Source organism: Urtica dioica, chromosome 10 (assembly GCF_054948205.1).
Source record: "Urtica dioica subsp. dioica isolate 48M chromosome 10, U.dioica_male_clone48M_v1_H2, whole genome shotgun sequence".
Taxonomy (NCBI): domain Eukaryota; kingdom Viridiplantae; phylum Streptophyta; class Magnoliopsida; order Rosales; family Urticaceae; genus Urtica; species Urtica dioica.
Genome location: NC_142765.1, coordinates 21,107,968 through 21,132,234, shown reverse-complemented (window position 1 = coordinate 21,132,234; position 24,267 = coordinate 21,107,968). Strand labels below are relative to the sequence as shown.

Sequence of the window (24,267 nt, the reverse complement as noted above, 5' to 3'; positions counted from 1 at the left end):
TCCTGAAAAGGAAGTGTCTGCTGAGGCTCTGAAGATCGATGCTGTCATAGAGCTCTTGCACGATGCTGAGATTCTCAGGACTGTTACCAGCATAGGGGAATACTACCCCGCCTTGGTGAAGGAATTCATTGTCAACCTATCCTCGTCCTTCGATGTTCCAGATGATGCAGAATTCAGAAAGGTCTTCGTCAGAGGACACTGTTTTGAGATCTCTCCTGGTGTTATCAACGAGTTACTTGGTAGAGGGAAAATCATTACGGCTGATCGTGTACCCTCTCTGGACATCATTGCTCAAGAGATTACAGATGACGAAACCAAAGTCTGGCCATCCAAGGGAACGCTGCCATCCTCTAATCTCACTGCCAAATACTTCATTCTGTATCGCATCAGCATCGCCAACCAAGCCCCCTCTTCTCATGGGTCGAGTATCAAGGGATCTGGCACGCCTAATCTACCAGATAGGTACCCGTTCCTCCTTTGATTTTGGTGAATTTGTGCTTGATCACTTGGCAAAACATGTCAAGTCGTTTGCAGTGAAACTCCACATAGGTTTTCCTTCCCTCATCACTGGTATCCTGCTCAAGTAAAACAAGAATATTTTGCGAAGTACTGATGTGGCGGGCAAAAGACCTGGTGTTCTCAACTTCAGTCACAAACTGTTTGAGGGGAAACATGCTTGTGACCTTGTCAGACCTTCTGTCGCGTCATCTGACATCTCTGGGGGCAAATTGAATTTGAGTTCAATGACTGTTGAGGTTCAGAGGAATGTGCTGAAAGAACTTCTTGAGGAGATTGAAGTTCTCAAAAGGATTATTGAGACTCTCTCCAACAGGAAGTCCAAGTGTGAAGCCCTTGTTCGAGATCTTTCCACTCCTCCTATTTAGCTATCTCCTCTCAGCCAGGCCAAGCTAATGCTGCTGATTCTGAAGATGCTGAGGAGTCTGAGAACGATGAAGGAAATAATGACAGTGCCCGGGATGATGCTGATGATAAGGACGATGGTGGCTCGTCTTAGTTCTGCTCTTTTTTTTTTTAAGATCTGGTCTGTATAATCAAACTCCTTTTCAGACATCTTTTTGCTTGGTTTGTACTACAGTTTATTTTTATTTTAATAAAAAAATGAAATTACTTGTATTTGTGTCTAATTCCAAAAATTTAGGAGTAGGACGTTGCTCTTGTGGATCCCTTGCATCTTCGGCCCACATAATTCCATCTCCAGAAAGCCCATCTCAGCGAATTGGGCTTGTTTCTCTACGGAACCCCTTTCTCTTCTCTCTCTCTCTCTCTCTCTCTCTCTCTCTCTCTGTTCTCGAATAGGTAACTCTGTTTAGCTCGTCTTACTCTTTACGATAGACAAATCCCCGAAAAGCAACTTGGCTTCAATGTCTACCCAAAAAAAGGTATTTTGTCACCTTCCCTTTGGATATGAATTCATCGTTATTTCCACTTTTGTTTAATGAAAACCCAATGGGGAGCTTTCTCTTTGGGAGTTTGGGGGTGGACGTGTTTGCCAATTAAATCATCGCTCTTGTATTATTAATAAACGGTGTGCTAAGCTAGAAGAAACCATGTGTTAAGATTGGCTATGTACATGTTTGAGATCATTATTTCGGGTTGGTGTTTTAGTATTCAGTGGTAAATCCTCTTTGTAACTGCCGTAATGATTATTTGTTATTTGATAGATACAAAGAACATGAATGAACTCCAATAGAAATACAATTTATTTGTTACCATTTGATGATTCAGAAATCGAGATATGGGCAATCCGTTCGTGAGGTGATAGAACAAGATAGAATTAGCGACTTGCCAGAGAATGTTTTAGACGAAATCTTGTCGCGCTTGCCGATTAAGGATATGGTGACGACAAGCTTGTTGTCGAGCGAGTGGAGGCACAAATGGGCATCGGTTTCGAGCTTGGCTTTCGATGATCAATCTTTTCCGGCAGAGGATCGCAACTCACTAATCAATCACATTCTCTTGCTTCGTTTAGGGCCCGTGCACAAGTTCGAGCTGCGTTGCTTTGACGAAGAAATACCTTTTTCGGAGATGGACAGATGGATTATTTACCTGTCGAGACACTCTATCAAGGAGCTCGTGTTTCAAATCATGAAACCCTTCGGCGACACCGACTATTTCCACAACTATTACAGCGTCCCATCTTGCTTATATTCGTGTCAAGGCTTGACACATTTGGATCTGCGGAACTGTTCTCTCTTGATGCCCTCGAAATTCAAGGGTTTTAGTAATTTAAAGAGTCTTGTTCTCAAAGGTGGGGCAGTGATCCAAAATGATCTTGAACAGCTGATTTCTGGATCTCCCGTGCTTGAGAGATTGTCTATCACTGAAGTCAGAGGTTTCGATCGGCTAAACATCTATGGACCGAATCTTCTATACTTTAACATGGAAGGAAAATTTGTTGATGTTTGGTTTAAAAGTGCCTCCCATCTGAGTGAAGTTTACATTTGCATGATCGACTACAGTACGAGATTCCGAAAAGAATTTCCTGACGAATATGGCGATTTGATAAAGTTGATGGGTGGTATAACCCAAACTAGTTATCTTGAACTTGGAGGCTATCTCGTAGAAGTACGTAAGAGCCTAGCTCACAGTCAATCTCTAGCATAGCTCAATTAGTTTTCCTGCTCTTACTAAAAAAATATTTATATTTAATTATCGTTTTACAAATGCTCTTCATGACATCAGCGTCCTCTTTTTCTTCTTCTTCGTTAGTATATCGCAGCAGGCTTTGTACCAACAGAGTTACCGGAACCATGCATTAATCTCACTTGGTTGAGTATTTGTGTCCTTTTTGGCGATTTCAACGAGGTTTCGGTGTTGCTTTGCTTCCTAAGAAGTGTCCCTAATCTCAAGGAACTACAAATCGAAGTGAGTTTTTCTAATCAAGTGCACCTTATCTCGTGGAACGACATATAGGCGTTATAATCTACCGATCCCCAATGGTCATGGCTAGCGTAAACATAAAATGGAATTTTCATGTGCTTTTGATTTGGATTGACAAAAACCTGTTTGTGTTTTGTTTATAAAACTTTATAATTTCCAGATGCAGTCTAGGATGGAGGAGGACGTCGCGGAAACAAGTAGCAACATGTGGGTCTGGGACGCTAATGGCTGGGAGTGGACGTTCACACAGCTTCAATTTGTCAAAATATATTACATATCCGGAACCGAACAGGAAATGGATTTCATCAAATTCATTCTTTTGACGTCACCTAATCTTGAGAGCCTGACCGTCGAGCTTGACAAGGATCGATCTGTGGTTAAGTATGAGACAAGCAAGTTTGAGATGTTGAAGAAGATGTTGAGTTTCAAGCGGGCATCAATCAAAGCAGAGATCGATGTTCGTGGATGGTTTGAGTCATATTGGTGAAAGAAATGTACAAGGAAAAGTTGCTTTGTTAGGCATGTTAGTCTGGTTTAGGAGTTATCCTTTTCTTTTTTTTTTTCTTTTTTTTTTTAAATAAAAAATTTTTAAATAAAAAAAATACTAAATGTAGTCGTGGTCTGTATAACCGACTGGAGGAAATTTTAAGCTAAAGTTTTCTAACTATTTTTGTGAATATCATGCATATATGCCATATTTTCGTTCTGGGGTTAAGCTCTCTGAGTTCAGAAGCCTTATTCAATTATTCTGTGGTTCCCTTTTTCTCTGTGTGTGTGTGTAAAAGAAGAGATGCTACTTTTATTTTTCACTCACTGCATCTGCGATAATTCAAGTCTCAAATACAAATTTTTTTACTGTCTTGTCTTGCTCTTCTTGGCTGATAATTCAGAATGAATGTAGCATCGTCCACATCCAATTTCCAATTTTTATTTTTTATTTTTTATTTTTAGAATCAATGATTTCCTAAGAATGCGAGGTTTGGCTCTTTTAATGCTTATTAATTAAAGAGGTTTATATGGGCATTTGTTCCTATTACTCGTATGTTGGTTTTTAGATACAATATCATGATACTTTACTGCTCAAAGTTTACTGTGTAATGAACTTGAGTTTTTGCAATATTTCCCTTGGAGAAATAATATTAGGTAGACTCAGTAATATATATATATATATATATATATATATATATATATATATGTATACATATATATATATATATAAACTTTAGGGAAAATAACACATATATACTCTGTGTTTTAGTAAAATGTCGAGTTTAACCTTTGATTTTAAAAAATGTCGAGTTTGTACTTTCTGGAAAATGAGTATTCGCAGAATTAAATAAATATTTATGGTAGAATTGTTTATTTATTGTTTGATCAAGTAAATAAACAATTATTAATTATTTGTTTATTGTTGGACCAAGTAAATAAATAATTAATTGGGTTTTAAGCAATTGGGCCTTGCACAAAATATGAAAATCGGATTTGGGAATTTTGGCATGGGAATTGCGCAAATTCACCTTGGCCGTGTGCCATCAAATCCGACTTTTACATAATTGGTATTTACCAATTTTTTTTCTTTAGTTGTTTAAATAAAGGAGAGAGAATAATATAAGATATTGTCCTATATTTTCTCCTTATTTAAAGGAAAGTATTTAGGAGAATATATGAGAATATATTTAAAGGGAAATAATATATTCTCTTTTATTATCTCACTAAATAAAATATTCTCTATTTAAATTGAGAACAATATCCCATAGATATTGATCTGATGGATGAGAGAAAAAGTAGGATTCACTTGTTGAGATCCAATGTCCTAGATTTAATCCACCAATGTTAACACAATAAAAGGAAATAAAATATTCTGGAAGATTCCATGAATATCTTCTTTTACTACTATAAATAGAGGTTCATGAGAAGGCAAAAAATGAAGCATTTTTTTGTGAAAATTTCGTGCATCCTAGCCTAGGGATGGCATTTTTACCCGAAACCCGTTAGCCCGTCCGTTACCCGGTCTTAACGGGTCGGGTAATACCCGTTCAAAATGAGTTAACGGGCTAACGGGTATTACCCGTTAGTATTTTAGCGGGTACGGGTCGGGTAGCGAAAATGTTAAACCCGCCCCGTTAACCCGCTAACCCGCCCGTTAATTATTTTTATGGAAAAAAACTAGATATTTTTTTTAAGAAAACATTAGATTACATCATAATGCGTAGGTTGTTGTTTTGATTCTTATTAAAAATTATTTTTTTTTTATTTTTTTAAACGGGTTAACGGGTTAGCGGGTGCTCAATTTTGGCACCCGTCACCCGACGGGTATACCCGCTACCCGCCCCGTTGGGAAAACCGGGTTAACGGGTACGGGTTAACGGGTATTTTAATAGGCGGGTACGGGTACCGGTATTGGTGTACCCGCTAAAACCCGTACCCGTTGCCATTCCTATCCTAGCCTCCCTTGGCCGTGCATCTGCCTCTCCCTCCCCTCGGAAATTCGTTTCCATTCTTAGTAAAATAAGAGAGAGATCTCGAAACACTTAGTTTCGTGATCTAGTGAGATAAAGACTGTGCCCACTCATCTTTCTTATTCGTCTCGGAGATTACGTTTCGGAAGACTAAGGTGTCATCCTCGAGTCCTTCATCAAGACGACGCAAGGAGTACGCGATTGGTTTAGGAGCGTTCTGTAGCTGAACCGAAAATCAATGTAACTATTCGTTTTTCGCTCAAATTGGTTGCTTGATAGATATGCTCTCGTGAATTAAAATAATTAAACATAACTAGATCTTGTTAATTATAACCATAATTTAATTAGCTTATGATCAGCGTAATTAATTATTTTTCCGCATTAATATGGTTATATGGTAGAATCATCTCAAATGAGTAGTATCAGAGTGATTGTTCGTGTCTGATACGCGCTTGATTTACCAACATATGGTTGGTGAACTTAATTATTTTCTGGGCTTTCAGATAAGGCAAATGAATGATGGTATATTTATCTCCCAAAGTAAGTATGCTAAAAACTTAGTAAATAAGTTTGGCTTGGAAAAATCTTCTCACAAGCGGACCCCCGCCGCTACTCATTTTAAACTCACTAAAGATGAGCATGGTGAATCTGTTGATCAAAGCCTCTACAGGAGTATCATTGATAGTCTCCTCTACCTCACTGCCAGCCGACCTGACATAGCCTACTCTGTAGTTGTGTGTGCACGATGTCAAGCTAATCCCAAAGCTAGCCATCTGGCTCAAGCCAAGCAAATTATAGGTACATCTCAGAAACTGCTGATTTTGGCCTTTTATATACTTATGATACCTCCTCTATGCTTGTGGGATACTGTGATGCTGACTGGGCAGGTAGCACGATTGATAGAAGAAGTACCTCTGGTGGATGTTTCTATCTTGGAAACAATCTCATCTCCTGGTTCAGCAAGAAGCAAAACTGCATTTCCTTGTCCACAGCTGAGGCTAAATACATCGCTGCAGGGAGCAGTTGCACTAAGCTTATTTCTCTAATTTGCGCTTTCACCCCTCTCGACGGTTATTTGTGTGGCAGTTTTCTTGAGATTCTCTTCAAAATGGTTGGTACCAGAAGCGGCATCAACACAACCATTCCTTCTAAAGAGAAAACCACAATGAGGGGGAAAAATGTCAAGACAAAGAAGCCTGGGCAGGAGAGTAACAAGCACGGTGTCCGGGTACGAGGTTTGCGATCCAATGAACACGCCGATGGTCAGGCCGGAGGTGCAATCACTGGATCGTCAATTCCTCCTGAGAACCCCTCACTCTCCGCCGCAAGAAATGTCATGCTCAAGAAAGTCTCTCTCTCGATCACTAACATTACTAGAGAAGTGAGCTCCAGTAGTTCTTCTAAAAAAAGAAGAAAGGATGACGCTGCTCCCGAAGAAGAAACTCTCACCGGTGGGTCTCCCATTGAAAGCCCTCACGAGGTTGTGAAAGGTAACCTTGAAACCTCTTTTCCCTCTGATGAAAATCCTAGGGACAGTGAAACTTTGAACTCTCTCCTCGATGAACAAGATCCTCCTCCCGTTGATGCGATTGGTGGTTTTCTGGGATTAAGTGTAGATGCCTCGAAAGATGTTCCAACATCTTCTTCTCTGAGGCATGAGAATGAGACTGATCAAGGTCAGGATGCTGGGGAAGATATTCTTGCCTCTCTCAAAGAGAAAGTCCAGAAAGATGACGACGTCTGTATTGCCACTCTTCTGTCGGAGAAGAGAAAGAAAAAAGAGAAAGCTGTTGGAAGAAAGTGCTCCTGTTGCTCCCATCCCAGCGAAGAAGAAGAAAAAGAAAGAAAAAGTGGGCATGATAAAGAAGCGTGGAAAGAAGTCTGCTGAGACTCCTATGTCTCCTATCGACGAGGTCCCTGATGTTGAAGAAGAGGAACTAGTGATTTCTCTTGGAATAGGGAACAAGAGATCTGTAGGAGGGCAAAAGCTCCCAAAGAATATTCCTGCTGCTCCCCTGGACAATGTCTCGTTCCATAAGGAAGACGATGTCTTGAAATGGAGGTATGTGTATCACAGAGCCATCTTTCCTGAAAAGGAACTGTCTGCTGAGGCTCTGAAGATCGATGTTGTCATAGAGCTCTTGCACGATGCTGAGATTCTCAGGACTGTTACCAGCATAGGGGAATACTACCCGGCCTTGGTGAAGGAATTCATTGTCAACCTCTCCTCGTTCTTCGATGTTCCAGATGATGCAGAATTCAGAAAGGTCTTCTTCAGAGGACACTGTTTTGAGATCTCTCCTGGTGTTATCAACGAGTTACTTGGTCGAGGGAAAATCATTACGGCTGATCGTGTACCCTCTTTGGACATCATTGCTCAAGAGATTACAGGTGACGAAACCAAAGTCTGGCCATCCAAGGGAATGCTGCCATCCTCTGATCTCACTGCCAAATACTTCATTCTGTATCGCATCGGCATCGCTAACCGGGCCCCCTCTTCTCATGGGTCGAGTATCAAGGGATCTGGCACGCCTAATCTACCATATAGGTACCCGTTCCTCCTTTGATTTTGGTGAATTTGTGCTTGATCACTTGGCAAAACATGCCAAGTCGTTTGCAGTGAAGCTCCCCATAGGTTTCCCTTCCCTCATCACTGGTATCCTGCTCAAGTAAAACAAGAGTATTTTGCGAAGTACAGATGTGGCGGGCAAAAGACCTGGTGTTCTCAACTTCAGTCACAAACTGTTTGAGGGGAAACATGCTGTGACCTTGTCAGACCTTCTGTCGCGTCATCTGACATCTCTGGGGGCAAACTGAATTTGAGTTCAATGACTGTTGAGGTTCAGAGGAATGTGCGGAAAGAACTTCTTGAGGAGATTGAAGTTCTCAAAAGGACTATTGAGACTCTCTCCAACAAGAAGTCTAAGTGTGAAGCCCTTGTTCGAGATCTTTCTGCTCCTCCTATTGATACTACCTCCTCTCAGCCAGGCCAAGCTAATGCTGCTGATTCTGAAGATGCTGAGGAGTCTGAGAACGATGAAGGAAATAATGACAGTGCCCGGGATGATGCTGGTGATAAGGACGATGGTGGCTCGTCTTAGTTCTGCTCTTTTTTTTTTTAAGATCTGGTCTGTATAATCAAACTTAATCAAACTCCTTTTCAGACATCTTTCTGCTTGGTTTGTACTACAGTTTATTTTTATTTTAATAAAAAAAAATGAAATTACTTATATTTGTGTCCAATTCCAAAAAATTAGGAGTAGGACGTTGCTCTTGTGGATCCCTTGCATCTTCGGCCCACATAATTCCATCTCCAGAAAGCCCATCTCAGCGAATTGGGCTTGTTTCTCTACGGAACCCCTTTCTCTTCTCTCTATATCTCTCTCTCTCTCTCTCTCTCTCTCTCTCTCTCTCTCTCTGTTCTCGAATAGGTAACTCTGTTTAGCTCGTCTTACTCTTTACGATAGACAAATCCCCGAAAAGCAACTTGGCTTCAATGTCTACCCAAAAAAAGGTATTTTGTCACCTTCCCTTTGGATATGAATTCATCGTTATTTCTACTTTTGAATAATGAAAACCCAATGGGGAGCTTTCTCTTTGGGAGTTTGGGGGTGGACGTATTTGCCAATTAAATCATCGCTCTTGTATTATTAATAAACGGTGTGCTAAGCTAGAAGAAACCATGTGTTAAGATTGGCTATGTACATGTTTGAGATCATTATTTCGGGTTGGTGTTTTAGTATTCAGTGGTAAATCCTCTTTGTAACTGCCGTAATGATTATTTGTTATTTGATAGATACAAAGAACATGAATGAACTCCAATAGAAATACAATTTATTTGTTACCATTTGATGATTCAGAAATCGAGATATGGGCAATCCGGTCGCGAGGTGATAGAACAAGATAGAATTAGCGACTTGCCAGAGAATGTTTTACACGAAATCTTGTCGCGCTTGCCGATTAAGGATATGGTGACGACAAGCTTGTTGTCGAGCGAGTGGAGGCACAAATGGGCATCGGTTTCGAGCTTGGCTTTCGATGATCAATCTTTTCCGGCAGATGATCGCAACTCACTAATCAATCACATTCTCTTGCTTCGTTTGGGGCCCGTGCACAAGTTCGAGCTGCGTTGCTTTGACGAAGAAATACCTTTTTCGGAGATGGACAGATGGATTATTTACCTGTCGAGACACTCTATCAAGGAGCTCGTATTTCAAATCATGAAACCCTTCGGCGACACCGACTATTTCCACAACTATTACAGCGTCCCATCTTGCTTATATTCGTGTCAAGGCTTGACACATTTGGATCTGCGGAACTGTTCTCTCTTGACGCCCTTGAAATTCAAGGGTTTTAGTAATTTAAAGAGTCTTGTTCTCAAAGGTGGGGTAGTGATCCAAAATGATCTTGAACAGCTGATTTCTGGATCTCCCGTGCTTGAGAGATTGTCTATCACTGAAGTCAGAGGTTTCGATCGGCTAAACATCTATGGACCGAATCTTCTATACTTCAACATGGAAGGAAAATTTGTTGATGTTTGGTTTAAAAGTGCCTCCCATCTGAGTGAAGTTTACATTTGCATGATCGACTACAGTGCGAGATTCCGAAAAGAATTTCCTGACGAATATGGCGATTTGATAAAGTTGATGGGTGGTATAACCCAAACTAGTTATCTTGAACTTGGAGGCCATCTCGTAGAAGTACGTAAGAGCCTAGCTCACAGTCAATCTCTGGCATAGCTCAATCAGTTTTCCTGCTCTAAAAAATATATATATATGTTTGACTATCGTATAACAAATGCTCTTCATGACACGTGCGTCCTCTTTTTCTTCTTCTTCGTTAGTATATCGCAACAGGCTTTGTACCAACAGAGTTACCGGAACCATGCATTAATCTCACTTGGTTGAGTATTTGTGTCTTTTTTGGCGATTTCAACGAGGTTTCGGTGTTGCTTTGCTTCCTAAGAAGTGTCCCTAATCTCAAGGAACTACAAATCATAGTGAGTTTCTCTTATCAAGTGCACCTTTTCTCGTGGAACGACATATAGGCGTTATTATCCATCGATCCCCAATGGTCATGACTAGCATAAACATAAAGTGGAATTTTCATGTGCTTTTGATTTGAATTGACAAAAACCTGTTTGTGTTTTGTTTATAAAACTATATAATTTGCAGATGCAGTCTAGCATGGAGGACGTCATCGCGGAAACAAGTAGCAACATGTGGGTCTGGGACGCTAATGGCTGGGAATGGACGTTCACACAGCTTCAATTTGTCAAAATATATTACATATCCGGAACAGAACAGGAAATGGATTTCATCAAATTCATGCTTTTGACGTCACCTAATCTCGAGAGCCTGACCGTCGAGCTTGACAAGGACCGATCTGAGGTTAACTATGAGACGAGCAAGTTTGAGATGTTAAAGAAGATGTTGAGCTTCAAGTGGGCATCAATCAAAGCAGAGATCGATGTTCGTGGATGGTCTGAGCCATATTGGTGAAAGATACAAGGAAAAGTTGCTTTGTTAGGCATTTTAGTCTGGTTTAGGAGTTATCCTTTTCTTTTCTTTTTTCTTTTTTTTTTTTAAAATAAAAAATACTAAATGTAGTCGTGGTCTGTGTAACCGACTGGAGGAAATTTTAAGCTAAAGTTTTTTTTAACTATTTTTGTGAATATCATGCATATATGCTCATATTTTCGTTCTGGGGTTAAGCTCTCTGTGTTCAGAAGCGTTATTCAATTATTCTGTGGTTCCCTTTTTCTGTGTGTGTGTGTGTAAAAGAAGAGATGCTACTTTTTATTTTTCACGCACTGCATCTGCGATAATTCAAGTCTCAAATACAATTTTTTTTTACTGTCTTGTCTTGCTCTTCGTGGCTGATAATTCAGAATGAATGTAGCATCGTCCACATCCAATTTCCAATTTTTATTTTTTATTTTTTATTTTTAGAATCAATGATTTCCTAAGAATGCGAGGTTTGGCTCTTTTAATGCTTATTAATTAAAGAGTTTTATATGGGCATTTGTTCCTATTACTCGTATGTTGGTTTTTAGATACAATATCATGTTACTTTACTGCTCAAAGTCTACTGTGTAATGAACTAGAGTTTTTGCAATACACTTTATATATATATATATATATATAATCTTTTGGGAAAATAACATATATATACCATGTGTTTTAGTAAAATGTCGAGTTTAACTTTTGGTTTTCAAAAACGTCGAGTTTGTACCTTCTGTTTACTTAATATTACAAAATTATATCCTAAAATAGATAGCAGCATCACAAATCTACTTTTTATTGATTTTTCAATGATGTTGACTATGATATAAGAAACCGAACCAAACCACAAACTAGTACCCTAACTGTCGAATTCCCAATTTCGAAATAAAAAATAACCCTAAATCGAAATTGATTAACAAAATTCATACCTCCCACGAGATGGCTTCCTTCCGCGTTCGAATTGCAAATGAATAAGGGTAAAATGAGGTTTACATATAAATATTAAAGTCAACATCAATGAAAAGTCAACAAAAAGAAGTTTTTTGGCACTGTTATCTATTTTAAGGTATAATCTCGTCATTTTAATTAAACAGAATGTTAAACTCGACATTTTTTAAAATCATATGTTAAGCTCGACATTTTACTAAAACACATTGTATATATGTGTCATTTTCCTTAAACTTTATTTTTTATATATATATATATATATATATATATAGAGTTAACTATTCACCTAAAAATAATTCACTATTTTTTCTACAGTGTAATGACGAAAATACTCTTTATAGAATTTACATTTATGTTATTCTTTATTGTCCGCACAAAATTATCTTATAGAAGATTATAAAAATAGATCAATCAAACTGCAACGACGCGTTTTGCTTTTTTAACTAATTATATACATTATTTTATCAAAACTAAGCTTGTATTTCCTGTTTGGACGAAAATACCCCAATCTCCGTATTTCGTATTTTTTTGTTTTTCTCAAGTCTAATTTTACTCTAAAGTTTTTGAGTTTTTTTTTTTTAATGAATTTTGACGAGTATTAAATTTTTTTTTTTTTTTAAGAAACCATAATTATTTGTCGTGTCATTTTTATTGTTGTATTTTAATACAAAAACTTAAAAAAAAAAAAAAATTATACAGTGAAGTGCTTTAAAATGTTGTGTCTCATTGTGTCGTAGGCCTTTTCTTGAGTGTGGTTGAGCGTCGTTCAATGATTCTTTCGGATCTTTTTTTTTTCATTTCTTCTAAGTTTGTACGATGAAATAAGACAAAAATACACACTTTCTTAAAAAATGTTCAATACTTTCGATAACACACACAAAAAAAAAAACTTTGATGTTGACTGTATATAAACGGTACTTGACATTTTTAAAATGGATTATGAATTTTATTATTATATATTTAAAATTAAAATAGAGACAAAATGTAATAAAAATGGAGGTGAGAGTGTTTTGTTTGGGTTATTTGAGATTGAGCTTATTTTTGCATAAAATTGTTTGAATTAGATATTACAGAAATTAAGTGTCGATTCTTTAAGTTGTGTGTGTATTGTGTTGAAATTTCTCCCTTATTATTTTTATTTGGCACCGTAGCGAAATAGCCAAAATGAAACTATGAAATTTGTTTTTAGCTTGTGTTTCACAACTTTTAGGAAAATAGCCAACAGATTTATGTGGCAATAATTAATGTCTGATTTACACTTATTTATTAACAAATTCGTCACTTTCTCTCTCCTACTTTTTTCCTACACTTTTTTTTTTTACATAAAAACTTCAAAAAACCATATCTATCTCATATGAACTCGAAATTGAGTGATTCCAAATCCTACGGATTCGTGACGCCGAGATCTTCAAAAATAGATCCATTTTGTTTGATGAAAAATCATGTTTAATACCATAGATGTAGAAAAATCATGTTACTACCTTAAATATGGAAATAACTGGAAATTTTTGAAATTATCAAAAAAATAAATGGAAACGTAACTATGATGCATTAAACATAATTTTTCATCCAACACAATAGGTCTATTTTTGAAGATCTCGACGGCACGAATTTGTAGGATCTGAAATCACTCAATTTCGAGTTCGTATGAGAAAGATACAAATTTTTGAAGTTTTGATGCAAAAAAAATTATTTGAAAAAAAATAAAAGAGAGAAAGTGACTTATTTATTAATAAATAAGGGCAAATCAGACCTTAATTATTGCCACATAAGCCATTTGGCTATATCCCTAAAAATTGTCAAACATAGGCTAGATCCAAAATCACATGTTTAAAGTGGCCTAATTACTTACAAATCTCTTTTTATTATTAATACTTCTTTTACCAAGTTCTAGACACCTTCCTCGTACACCATAGTTTTTGAGCTGATAACCCGTACAAAATGGAGTAGTTTTTGTAAGAAACCCTCACTTACTCGAGCCTTAATGCTTAAAAGTAACATCCCTTTTAGGTGTTGGGAAAGTATTGTTGTAACTTTCTCTTATTTAACTAATAGAATGTCTTCAAAAGTCATCACACTCCTACCTTATTAACCAACATTTTCGTCCCTTACCACCTAGAGTTATTGGGTGCACTGCATTTTCTCATGTCCATTGAGTGTGTTTTTTAAGGTTACTCACCTACAAAGAAAGGTTAAAAATGTTTTGATGCTACCCGTGGAAAAAATTACATTACTTTTTTTTTCCTCCGAAACTTCTCCATGGGAAGACATCTAATTAAGACATGTTTTGGGAATGTACTATCAAGTGCTTAGCCATCGAAGCAATACCTCAAAATAGTGCGTTTTCACATACACAATTTGATTTGAGATTGCCTGAATTGATCCACTACCGAAAATTGATACTACTACGGCCAAGGAAGTGTGTGTCCATGTTAGAAGGAAGACCAACACTAGTAGAAAAATGGGCTTTCATGACGCTTCTTTAATTGCGTTCACATGATAAAACGCCATTAAAGCAACCTTTCTAAATTCTAGCTCGTTTTTATTGTTAAAATCCAATAAGGAAGTGCCATGTCATTCATTTTTATCCGTCATAATTAAATATTTATGGCGTTTTAATTTTCAACGCCATTGAATATATAATACCCAATGACAGAATTGCGTATGTAAACGTCAGAATTGTTGGGCGTAAGTTTTAATGGCATTTTCCTAAGAAACGCCATTAATGGTTTAGTAAAAATAAACCAAAAGGCCTCGTTCTTTTTCCCAAACATTCTCGTCCTTAAACAAAAATCACAGCGCATTCGTCTCCTCCAAACCCATCGCCCCGTGGTTTGGCCGTCTATCCTCACAGTCCTCGATTCCGTTTGTATTTTGCCTCTCGTCGTTCATGTTTCTGGCCGTGGGTTTGGTCGGAGTTTCTTGTTTCGTAATAATTCACAATCGGCTTCACCTATTCCTTCCAAGGTTAGGGTTTTTTTCTTCTCATTTTTTTTTGGAAGTTAATGGTTTGTAATGTATCTCTATTTTGTCGCCGTGGGTTTCACTTGCCAGTCATCGCCGCCGCTTCGCATCGACGATGCTAGACGTCGCTTGATCTTTGCGGCTCATCCTCGACGGCGTTCGTCGTTTCATGCCCTTTCACAACCATCTTCGTCAGTTCCTCTCGAGATTAGGTATTTTTTTTCTTTCTCAAATCTCCTGAACAGAGTCTTGATTCCGGGAATAGCTATATTCTAATTATTTTTTTTATAGAGTTGCTACTGTAATTTTTCGGATCTGTTTGGATGGTGATATAGGTACTAAAATCCAAGCGAATGCTGTGGCTTACTCAGGCGAGCTTATAGATCCACCAAAGGTTGAAGAGAAGATCGGTGGGGTTTCAACCAATCACTCCACTGACTCAGATGTCGTTAAGAAGTTTGTTTAAATCTCGCTTCTTAAATTGTACACACATATACAATGTTACTGATTGTAGTCATTTATATAGTTTATTTTGTTTTGTATTGCAGAGAATCAGAGGTGATAGATAGGAAGTCTCTTGACTGGGTGGTTAGATTGTTGTGGTACGTTATTTAACATAAATGTGTACCAAACCAGTCACAGATTAAGTTAAGGAGAAGAAAATCCTTTCTATACGGGATTGGGATGTTGGTATGACCAAGGATGATTTGATTAAGAACTTGGGTACTATTGCAAAATCTGGAGAATCAGTTATGGGAATATGAATGAATAATAAGTTATATCAGTTATAACTTAATTTTTGCCATGCTTCTTATTGATTTGATTATCTTGCACCATTATTATTACATTCATTTTGATTATATATTTTCAGTTTGTAATGGCTGGTTGTTATCACATTTAAGAAGACACCCTTGTATATATACTCTTTTATATTTTGGTTGGATTGATTAATGAAGCCTGTTTTGTTTTATGAGTTATTAGCCTGTGTTGTATACTCTGTTTACTTGGATTTTATATTAATCATATAGCTGAAAAGAGCTCTACTGAGGAAGAGGAAGATGATGCTGAGAAAGACGATGATGGTTCTGAGAAGATATAAAAGACAGAGACACTGAACGAAACAACTTACGAGCTGTTTAGCTGCGGAGCCCCAAGGAAGTGACTGATGAAGAGTACAACAAGTTCAACCACTCTCTTGCAAAGGTGCTTTGGCAGTTCAGTGTTTAGAAATATGTGGTCTTCTCTTTCAATGTGTGTATGGGAATCATGATAAGATAGGAATTTCAAGTGTTTTTTTTTCTTTCAATTTTAGTATATTGATATTCAGGCAAGTTTGATTGTAATATTGATATTATAAGTCGTGATTTTAAAAAAAATTATGGTGAGACTAGTTCTTTCATTTGATATCGTAATAATGCAGGAAAAAGAAGGTAATTTTGGATTTTTTTTTTTTTTTTTTTATGCTACTTTCAGTTTCCGTGCGTCAAATTGTTCCTGCAAATGTTTTGTGATTTTAATATTTTGAAATTATATAAAGAATTAATGACATTTTTAGTCCCTGAACTATGTCGTGTGTAACAAGTTGGTCATTCGGCGAAAAAAACTGCAGGATCGATACATGATGAATGTGAGAAAATCACTTCTGGTCCTTCTGTCTAATTAATCGTCTATTTAGACGAAATTTGCTGACGTGGCTTGATCGATTAGAGGAGTTACGGTTTTGCCCCTGTTTTAATTGTTTCGCCCCTGTACGTGTAACCCAGATAAGAAAAAATCTTTTTGTACATGAATGTAAAATAATGAACTTTTAGTAGTGTTGATCAGCGAAAATAAAACGCAAAAACGTATGCAAAACCGAAGAGCAAATCTCATAAATGATTGTGAAATGAAGAAAATATGATGGAATTCGTTCCCTTGATTTTCTTTGCAGCTAGGGGAATTTTCTTCACTGCATTTTGTCGAACACTTGGGCGACATTCTTAACCATCTTGGAATTCTTCACCATCATGGCTGCACGAATCTCGTCCTGGAATTCTTCACCATCTCGGACCTATTCCAGGACTTCGTCTTCCAAATGTGTGACTGATAAGACAAAGAACAGCACATAAGAGTAAGACTCCACAACTGTGTGGTGGTGGATCTAATCTTCGCTCAGACCGACGAAAAAAAAAGACTGTACAGACTAAAATAAAAAACAGAGTATCCCTTTATGAGTAAATGGCCTCTCTCTCTCGGCAACAGCGACTTCGCGTCGTTGGTTTCTCTGGCTTCAACTGCGCAGTTTGATTCGACTTTGAAGCTTTGCTCTCACTGGAACTGCTCAAGCTCTGCGTCTGATTCTTACTCGATTGGGAATTCCCTGAACTACGAGTATCGGATCTAGAAGAATTCGATTAGCCGGGAACGAAACCTAAACCGGAAGAAGTAGAAGGAGAAGAGGAAGAACTCCCGTTCGGAAAAAGATAAGAAACAATCGAAGAGACTTGAGATCTGTAACCAGAAGAACCGCCATTGGCGAAGACGTTGGTGAGCCACGGCGCGGCGGCGTTGGACGACGGACTAAAGGCGAAGAAGACGGTGACGAGGAGAGATGCGAACATGAAGCCATAGAGGAACGCCACCGTCCGGCGAGTCTTGTAGGCGGGGATTAGGCTCTTGGAGTCGGAGACGCTCACCGATACGGCGTGCTTCGCCGAGTCCGCCATTAACGAGTCCTCTCAGAGCTTCAAAATTAAGGTTAGGGTTTCGATCTCGATGATCACAAAGAAGAAGAAGAAGAAGACTGGTTTTCACTACCAGTTCTAGAGAGAGAGTTTAGAGAGACACAGAGAGAGAGAGACTCGCAGTAGACGAGGACGTTTGTCACGGAGCGAATATTCTATAAAAGAAGAGGAAACCATTAAAACATGGGCAAAATGGTAACTACCCTAGTCGATCAAGCCACGTCAGCACATTTCTGTCTAAATAGACGATAAATTTGACAGAAGGATCAATCGTGATTTTCTCACATTCACCAGGTATCGATGCTACAGCTTTTTTCGCCGAAGGACCAAGTTGTTACACACGACATAGTCCAGGGACTAAAAATGTCATTAATTCTTATATAAAAAAGAATAAACAAGACTTTTAATGGCGCTCAGTAATCAAGCGCCATTAAAAAGTTCGCGCCCGCGTGGAATAAAATGCGTGATGTGTCAGTACACGTGGCTTTTTTAATGGCGTTTTTTATACAAACGCCATGAAATCTCTTTAGTGACGCCTGCTTCAATGGCGCTCAAAAAGCGTCATAAAATCTTTTTAATGGCGGATTTTGAACGCCATCAAAGACCATTTTTCTACTAGTGCAATCAAAAGAGCGGTGTAACTGTTCCCTACAAATGCCAACATCCGAGGCATGTCGAAAACCAGGTAGTTCCACTTTAGCAATTCAAAGTGAGTCTACATCATACTTACGACAGATCACCTTCGTCGTGTGACACCAACAAGGATATATGAATCGCTCTCAAGAAACTACGTACCAAGAATATCTTGTTGCTCACTTTGTGTCATAATATAAACTTAACTCATTTGTCTCCATCCTAATTAACGAGCAGCAAGAAGTGTCGAAGCCTACACATGATGCTCTAAAGGTTCCAAAGTGGAGATACACACTTATTACAGAAGTGAGAGCCATATTAAAGAATGAAATACAAGTAGGTTGTTGAATGATGCAATGAGTAAACACTTTAAGGATTTAGGAGGCTTTTCAATTCAAGGTTCTAATTTTGTCGTTTTTCTCGTTGAAATTTCATGGAAATTGTGTTTTTCAGATACCATTGACGTATTTTTCTTTTAAATTTTTTGACAACAAATTTCGTCAAGTTTCCTTCACTTTCGACGAATCTTATTGTTCTTTATCAAGTATGTCGTTTGTGTGCTCTTCTTCTCTAGTACATATTTCTTTATGTCATTTTTGTATTCGATGTTTATGTGAGTGGGTTGTGTAAAGGTGAAACTCGAATGAGAAAATCAGAGGAATTATAATTTAAAAGTGAAATAAAAAAGTGGGTGTTTTAAATTACTTTAAGAACTATAAACATTTATTTTCCTTGTAATGAAAATGTAATGGGGAAATGGCCATAAGTACTACCACTTTTCATAATTTGGACCAAAATATGGAAATCCATGTTTTGGACAAGAATAGTAGTTGGTCAGCTGAGGAAGTACAATTTTTCCCTTTTGTAAATATATCCACACCACACACACACGTGAAAACTAATAAATTAATAATAAAAAAAATAAAATTCTCCCCAGTCTCTCTCTACATTCCCGCTCTCTCTCTCCTAACTTTCTGGTGAAATCGACGCTATAACCACCGCCTAGTTTCTGCAAGTCCGGCCAAAACCCGCTCTGTCGCGAGCCGTCCTCTGCCTCCGACGCATGACTCCGAGCTTAGTCCAGTCCGAGCCATTCTTCGCGTGAACTCCGACCGGAAAGAGGAAAATCGCGAGCTTCAAGCCTCTCTTTTCTTCGCCGCGTGACTCGGCTGAGACAAAAGAGACGCGAGCTCCACCGACTCCAGACAAGGAAAAGCCATCATAGAAGCTTTTGACGAAGCTCCGACGAGCCTGAGAACATCCGCCGAGCCAGAGGAGACCGCCGAACCAAGAGATTGACCGAGAAAGGATTGGAGGAACTCTGAAATGGTTTTTTTTTTGTATTGTCGGAGCTGACATACAAGTCTACAATTTCATTTATTGTAGACATACAAGTCTACAATTTCATTTATTGTAGAGTTCTATGTCTACACTAAATGAAGTTGTAGACTTGTATGTCTACAATTTCAGACGTTGTAAACTTGTATGTCAACTCCGACAATACAAAAAAAACCATTTTTTACCCAAACACACGAATGAACCTATAAATATGAAACCAAAAACACGAATGAAACCCATAAACATGAAACCCATAAATAAACACGAACGAAACACGAAACCCGTACGTCAACAACAAAACTCATACAAAAAAACAAACACGAACGAAACCCACCCATAAATTCTCAGATTTCGTTCGCCAACATGAAGTCTACAACTTCATTTATTGTAGACATAGAAGTCTACAATAAATGAAATTGTAGACTTGTATGTCTACAATAAATGAAATTGTAGACTTGTATGTCAGCTCCGACAATAAAAAAAACCATTTTTTACCCAAACACACGAACGAACCCATAAATATGAAACCCAGAAACACGAATGAAACCCATAAACATGAAACTTAGAAATAAACACGAACGAAACACGAAACCCGTACGTCAACAACGAAACTCATACCAAAAAACAAACACGAACGAAACCCACCCATAAATTCCCAGATTTCGTTCGCTAACATGAAGAGATAAAGTTTACCTCTTCAGCGATGACGACGACGGACAAACCACTGTCGATGACAAACAGAAAAAAAGCAAACTTTTTTTTAACATTAAATGAACGAGAGAAGAAAAAAGAGGAGAAAGAGAGAGCTTTGAAACAATGAACGAGGAGTGAGAGAGAGCTCTGAAACAATGAACGAGGAGAGAGAGAGAGCTGAGAGGAAGTTTGATGGAAATGAACAAAATAAAAAATCAAAGGGCACTTAAGACTTTTCTCACATGGTTAGGTAGTATTTTTGTCCAAAAACAATGACCACAACATTTTGGTCAAAAGTATCAAAAAGACTACTACCTAAGACCATTTTCTCAATGTAATGAGTAAGAAAGTTTAAAGTTAAATGAAAGCCAAACCAACAAATAAATTTATAATAAAATTACGTAAACATGAAGAAAGATAGATGATTTTTTTACAACTTGAAATAACATATTATTTGGAGCAAGAACTTTTCATCTAAAAAAAAAAAAAAAAACACTTTTGAACGGTATTCTTTGGATTTAATTAAAAAAAAAAGAAAAAAGAAAAAGAAAATAAAAGGCAATTTCCACTAGATAGGTCCCAACTCCCAATGCAGACTTCTCTCATCGAGCAAGCCCACTTCTTGGACACAGAACGGCCCTTGGAATTGGGATCGTTTCTCTCTGTTCACTTCTTGCTTGTTAAAACAAAATAATCTGTAAACTTTCTGTGTTCATATGATATACCAATTCGCGGATAGAGCTTCGATGTCTTCACAAAACAAGGTATTTGATTAGTTTTCCATTAAATATGCATTCATCATTATTTCCTCGCAGACTTTATTTTTTATTTTTTATTTTTATTTCTTCACAAAACAAGGTATTTGGTCGTGCTTGCCACTGAAATTATCCCTCTTGTCTTCGTATTATTATTAGCTAACATATCATCGAAGAACGAAGAAAGAACAATTTTTTGGCATAGAATTTATAAACCGTGGACTAATTAGAAACCAAGAGTTCACTATCAGTCAAGAATCCCAATTTGTGATCATATGATAAATCCTGTTCGTGAAATTGTTACTTGTCATTCGGCAGATACAAATATCATAGAAGAACTACGATATAAATACAATTTATTTGTTATGTTTTGATGATTCAGAAATCAAGATCGGCACGCTCCGATCGCAAGGTGATGGAACAAGATAGAATTAGCGACTTGCCAGGGAATGTTTTAGACGAAATCTTGTCGCGCTTGCCGATTAAGGACATGGTAATGACAAGCGTGCTGTCGAGCAAGTGGAGGTATATATGGGCATCAGTTCCGAGCTTGTCTTTCGACGATGAATCTTTTCCACTAATCAATCACACTCTCTTCCTGCATTTGGGGCCCGTACACAAGTTCGAGTTGTGTTACTTTGAGAACGAACCACCTTTTGTGGAGTTGGACAAATGGATTCTTTACCTGTCGAGACACTCTATCAAGGAGCTCGTGTGTCACATCTTGAGATCCGTCTATGAGAACTGCTATTACAGTATTCCATCTTGCTTGTATTCTTGTCAAGGCTTGACACATTTGGATTTGTGGAACTGTTCTCTGTCGCTGCCCTCGAAATTCAAGGGCTTCAAGAATTTAAAGAGTCTTTCTCTAGAGAATGGAGTAGTGACCCAAAGAGATCTTGAAGAACTGATTTCTAGCTCTCCAGTGCTCGAGAGATTGTATATTAATGACGTTGAAGGTCTCGATCAGCTCAACATCCATGGACCGAATCTTCTATTCTTTAGAAACGAAGGTCAATTTGTCGATGTTTGTTTTGAAAGTGCCTCCCAATTATCTGAAGTTCACATAAGCACGGATTATTCCAGCGAGAGATTCCGAAGAGAAAATCCTGACAAATATGGCGACTTGATAAAGCTGATGGGTGGTATAACCCAAATTTGTCGTCTTATCCTTGGAAGCGATTTTGTGGACGTGCGTAAGAGCCTAGCTCGATAGGTCTTATTCACATGAATATTAAATTTAAATATCGTTCTGCAGATGCTTTATATAAGGTCGAAATTTTTATGCTAATTATGACACATTCGTTTGTTTTTCTTCTTCTTCTTCTTTAGTATATTTCTGCAGGCAACATTCCGAGAGAGCTACCGATCCCGTGCATTAATCTCACTTCCTTGAGTATAGGTATCTCCTTTGCCAATTCCAAGGAGGTTTTGTTATTGCTTTGCTTCCTAAGAAGTGCCCCTAATCTCAAGGAACTACAAATCATCGTGAGTTTCTTCAATTCCGGCGGTCATAATCCCTATTTTGGGATTCCAAGGAGAAACATAAAATGGGTAATTCATTCGCTTTTAAGCGTCTAGACTCTAGACAAAAACCTGTTTCTATATTTTAGTTTGTAAATCTTCGTAATTTAAAAATGCAGTCTTTCCCATCGAAAGAAGGCTCGTGGGAGTGGGACGTCAATGGCTTGGAGCAGGCATTGACCCATCTTCAACTTGTCAAAATCCATAACTTCAATGGAGGGAAACATGAAATGAATTTCATCAAATTCATGCTTTTGATATCACCTGCTCTTCAGCGCATGACTATCAAGCTTGGTAGGCGATGCTCCAATGGTGATCCCAACTCAAGCTTTAATATGTTTAAGAAGATGTTGAGCTTCAAGCGTGCATCAACCGAAGCAGAGATTTATGTTCGTAAATGGTCCGGGCGACATCTTGAAATTCTAGATAATTTGGTTTAGGAATTATCTTTTGGTTTTATATGCTGCTGTGATGGATTTGAATTCTAAATATACCCGTTGGTCTATGCTAGTAATAATATTATCTATCAATGAAAAACCCTCCAAGGAGATTATAGAATTGTTCCTCTACAGAGAATGAAAGTAGATTATTCTTCTTTTGTGTTTTGCTTTATCATTCTCCTTTCTTTTGTGTGATATTGTATGAGTTTGGTAGCTTTGTTTTGGTTCTCCTTGTCTCGATGACGAGTCCGTCAGAGACTCGGTCTCGTGGCTCGTCGCCTCGTCGTGTGGTCCGTCGGGGACACTATCTCGTGGCTCGTCGCCTCGCCGAGTGGTCCGTCGGGGACGCTATCTCGTGGCTCGTCGCCTCGTCGAGTGGTCCGTCGGGGACGCTATCTCGTTGCTCTTTGCCTCGCCGAGTGGTTCATCGGGGATGCCATCTCGTGGCCCTTCGCCTCGCCGAGTGGTCTGTCGGGGGCGTCATCTCGTGGCTCTTCGGACCGGTCTTCGGGGTGCTTGCCGACCACGTCTTCGCGGTGCTCGCTGACCACGTCTTTGCGGCGGTCTCCGACCACGTCTTCATGGTGCTTACCGACCACGGATCTTCGCTCGGCTTTCCGGATCAGCCTTCGCAGTGCTTGCAGACCACGTCTTCGCTCGGCTCGTCGGCACGGGTCTTTGCCCGGCTCTTCGGCCACATCTTCGCGGGGGCTCGCCGATCTCGGACTCGCGCCGGTTCGCCGGTCACAGAATCGCGGTGGCTCGTCGCTCTCTGACTCGTCGGTGACTCGCCGGCCTTGAACACGCGGTCTTTGTTGGTCACGTGCTCGTGGTGGCTCGGTGAAGGTTTCAACGATGAAGGCTTTTTCTTCTCATTCTTTTTTTTCCTTTTTTTGTGCTTTGAGGCGACTTTGAGGCGGGTCGGGTCCTCGATGGTTTGAGTCCCCTTATCTCGGGCTTCACAGGATTTTTTGAGTTGTGTTTCTGGTCTCGGAGTAGCGAGTCCATTTTCTTCTCGGATCCTGTAAAGGCTTTAAGGTTGGTCGGGGACTCGATGGCGTGAGCTCCCTCATCTCGGATCGCACAGAACTCTTTGAGATATGCTCGGGGTTCCGTGGACGCTTTGAGGTTGGTTGGGGACTTGGTAGCGCAAGCCCCCTGATCTCGGGTCGCACGGAGTTCTTTGAGGTATGTTCGGGGTTTCAATGTTGTGAAACCCCATTTCTCGGACTCCGTGGACGCTTTGAAGTCGGTCGGGGACTTGGTGGCGCAAGCCCCCTCATCTCGGGTCGCACAGAGTTCTTTGCGATACGTTCGGGGTTTCAACGTTGCGAAACCCCATTTCTCGAACTCCGTGGACGCTTTGAGGTCGGATGGGGACTTGG

At 38.9% G+C, this 24,267-nt stretch overlaps 3 protein-coding genes and 1 long non-coding RNA gene across 6 annotated transcripts; all 4 read left to right on the top strand.

Annotated features, from left to right (window-relative positions):
• The first annotated feature begins 1,293 nt into the window (after positions 1–1,293).
• LOC149383943 (F-box/FBD/LRR-repeat protein At1g13570-like) lies at positions 1,294–3,587 on the top strand. 2 transcript variants are annotated; one of them, XM_089629027.1, is made up of 4 exons: positions 1,294–1,400; positions 1,747–2,586; positions 2,731–2,886; positions 3,068–3,587. In XM_089629027.1, the coding sequence occupies exons 1-4, from the start codon at positions 1,383–1,385 to the stop codon at positions 3,386–3,388; spliced, it is 1,335 nt and encodes a 444-aa protein (XP_089485153.1). In that variant the 5' UTR covers positions 1,294–1,382; the 3' UTR covers positions 3,389–3,587. The 2 variants fall into 2 exon arrangements, with proteins under 2 accessions (XP_089485153.1, XP_089485152.1); XM_089629026.1 differs by having other exon boundaries at positions 3,062–3,587.
• A 5,178-nt stretch (positions 3,588–8,765) lies between these two features.
• Positions 8,766–11,136, top strand: LOC149383942 (F-box/FBD/LRR-repeat protein At1g13570-like). Its single transcript, XM_089628197.1, has 4 exons — positions 8,766–8,874; positions 9,221–10,060; positions 10,204–10,359; positions 10,535–11,136. Exons 1-4 carry the CDS (start codon positions 8,857–8,859, stop codon positions 10,859–10,861), a joined length of 1,341 nt encoding a protein of 446 aa, XP_089484323.1. The 5' UTR covers positions 8,766–8,856; the 3' UTR covers positions 10,862–11,136.
• Positions 11,137–14,646: 3,510 nt separating this feature from the next.
• LOC149383941 (uncharacterized) lies at positions 14,647–16,097 on the top strand. 2 transcript variants are annotated; one of them, XR_016301910.1, is made up of 5 exons: positions 14,647–14,779; positions 14,867–14,988; positions 15,112–15,232; positions 15,325–15,378; positions 15,805–16,097. It is a non-coding gene; the product is annotated as an uncharacterized LOC149383941 (long non-coding RNA). The 2 variants fall into 2 exon arrangements; XR_016301909.1 differs by having other exon boundaries at positions 15,112–15,378.
• A 4,660-nt stretch (positions 16,098–20,757) lies between these two features.
• LOC149383940 (F-box/FBD/LRR-repeat protein At1g13570-like) lies at positions 20,758–23,018 on the top strand. Its single transcript, XM_089628976.1, has 4 exons — positions 20,758–20,927; positions 21,301–22,110; positions 22,251–22,472; positions 22,562–23,018. The coding sequence occupies exons 1-4, from the start codon at positions 20,880–20,882 to the stop codon at positions 22,880–22,882; spliced, it is 1,401 nt and encodes a 466-aa protein (XP_089485102.1). The 5' UTR covers positions 20,758–20,879; the 3' UTR covers positions 22,883–23,018.
• The last annotated feature ends 1,249 nt before the right edge of the window (positions 23,019–24,267 follow it).

Excerpts from the sequence above, each read along its gene's own strand:
- LOC149383943 (XM_089629026.1), top strand. Across the intron at positions 2,587-2,730 it reads TTGGAGGCTATCTCGTAGAA|TATATCGCAGCAGGCTTTGT; the intron begins GTACGTAAGAGC and ends CTTCTTCGTTAG. Across the intron at positions 2,887-3,061 it reads TCAAGGAACTACAAATCGAA|ATGCAGTCTAGGATGGAGGA; the intron begins GTGAGTTTTTCT and ends TATAATTTCCAG.
- LOC149383942 (XM_089628197.1), top strand. Across the intron at positions 10,061-10,203 it reads TTGGAGGCCATCTCGTAGAA|TATATCGCAACAGGCTTTGT; the intron begins GTACGTAAGAGC and ends CTTCTTCGTTAG. Across the intron at positions 10,360-10,534 it reads TCAAGGAACTACAAATCATA|ATGCAGTCTAGCATGGAGGA; the intron begins GTGAGTTTCTCT and ends TATAATTTGCAG.
- LOC149383940 (XM_089628976.1), top strand. The coding sequence starts at position 20,880 with ATGATATACCAATTCGCGGATAGAGCTTCGATGTCTTCACAAAACAAG. Across the intron at positions 20,928-21,300 it reads CGATGTCTTCACAAAACAAG|AAATCAAGATCGGCACGCTC; the intron begins GTATTTGATTAG and ends TTGATGATTCAG. Across the intron at positions 22,111-22,250 it reads TTGGAAGCGATTTTGTGGAC|TATATTTCTGCAGGCAACAT; the intron begins GTGCGTAAGAGC and ends CTTCTTCTTTAG.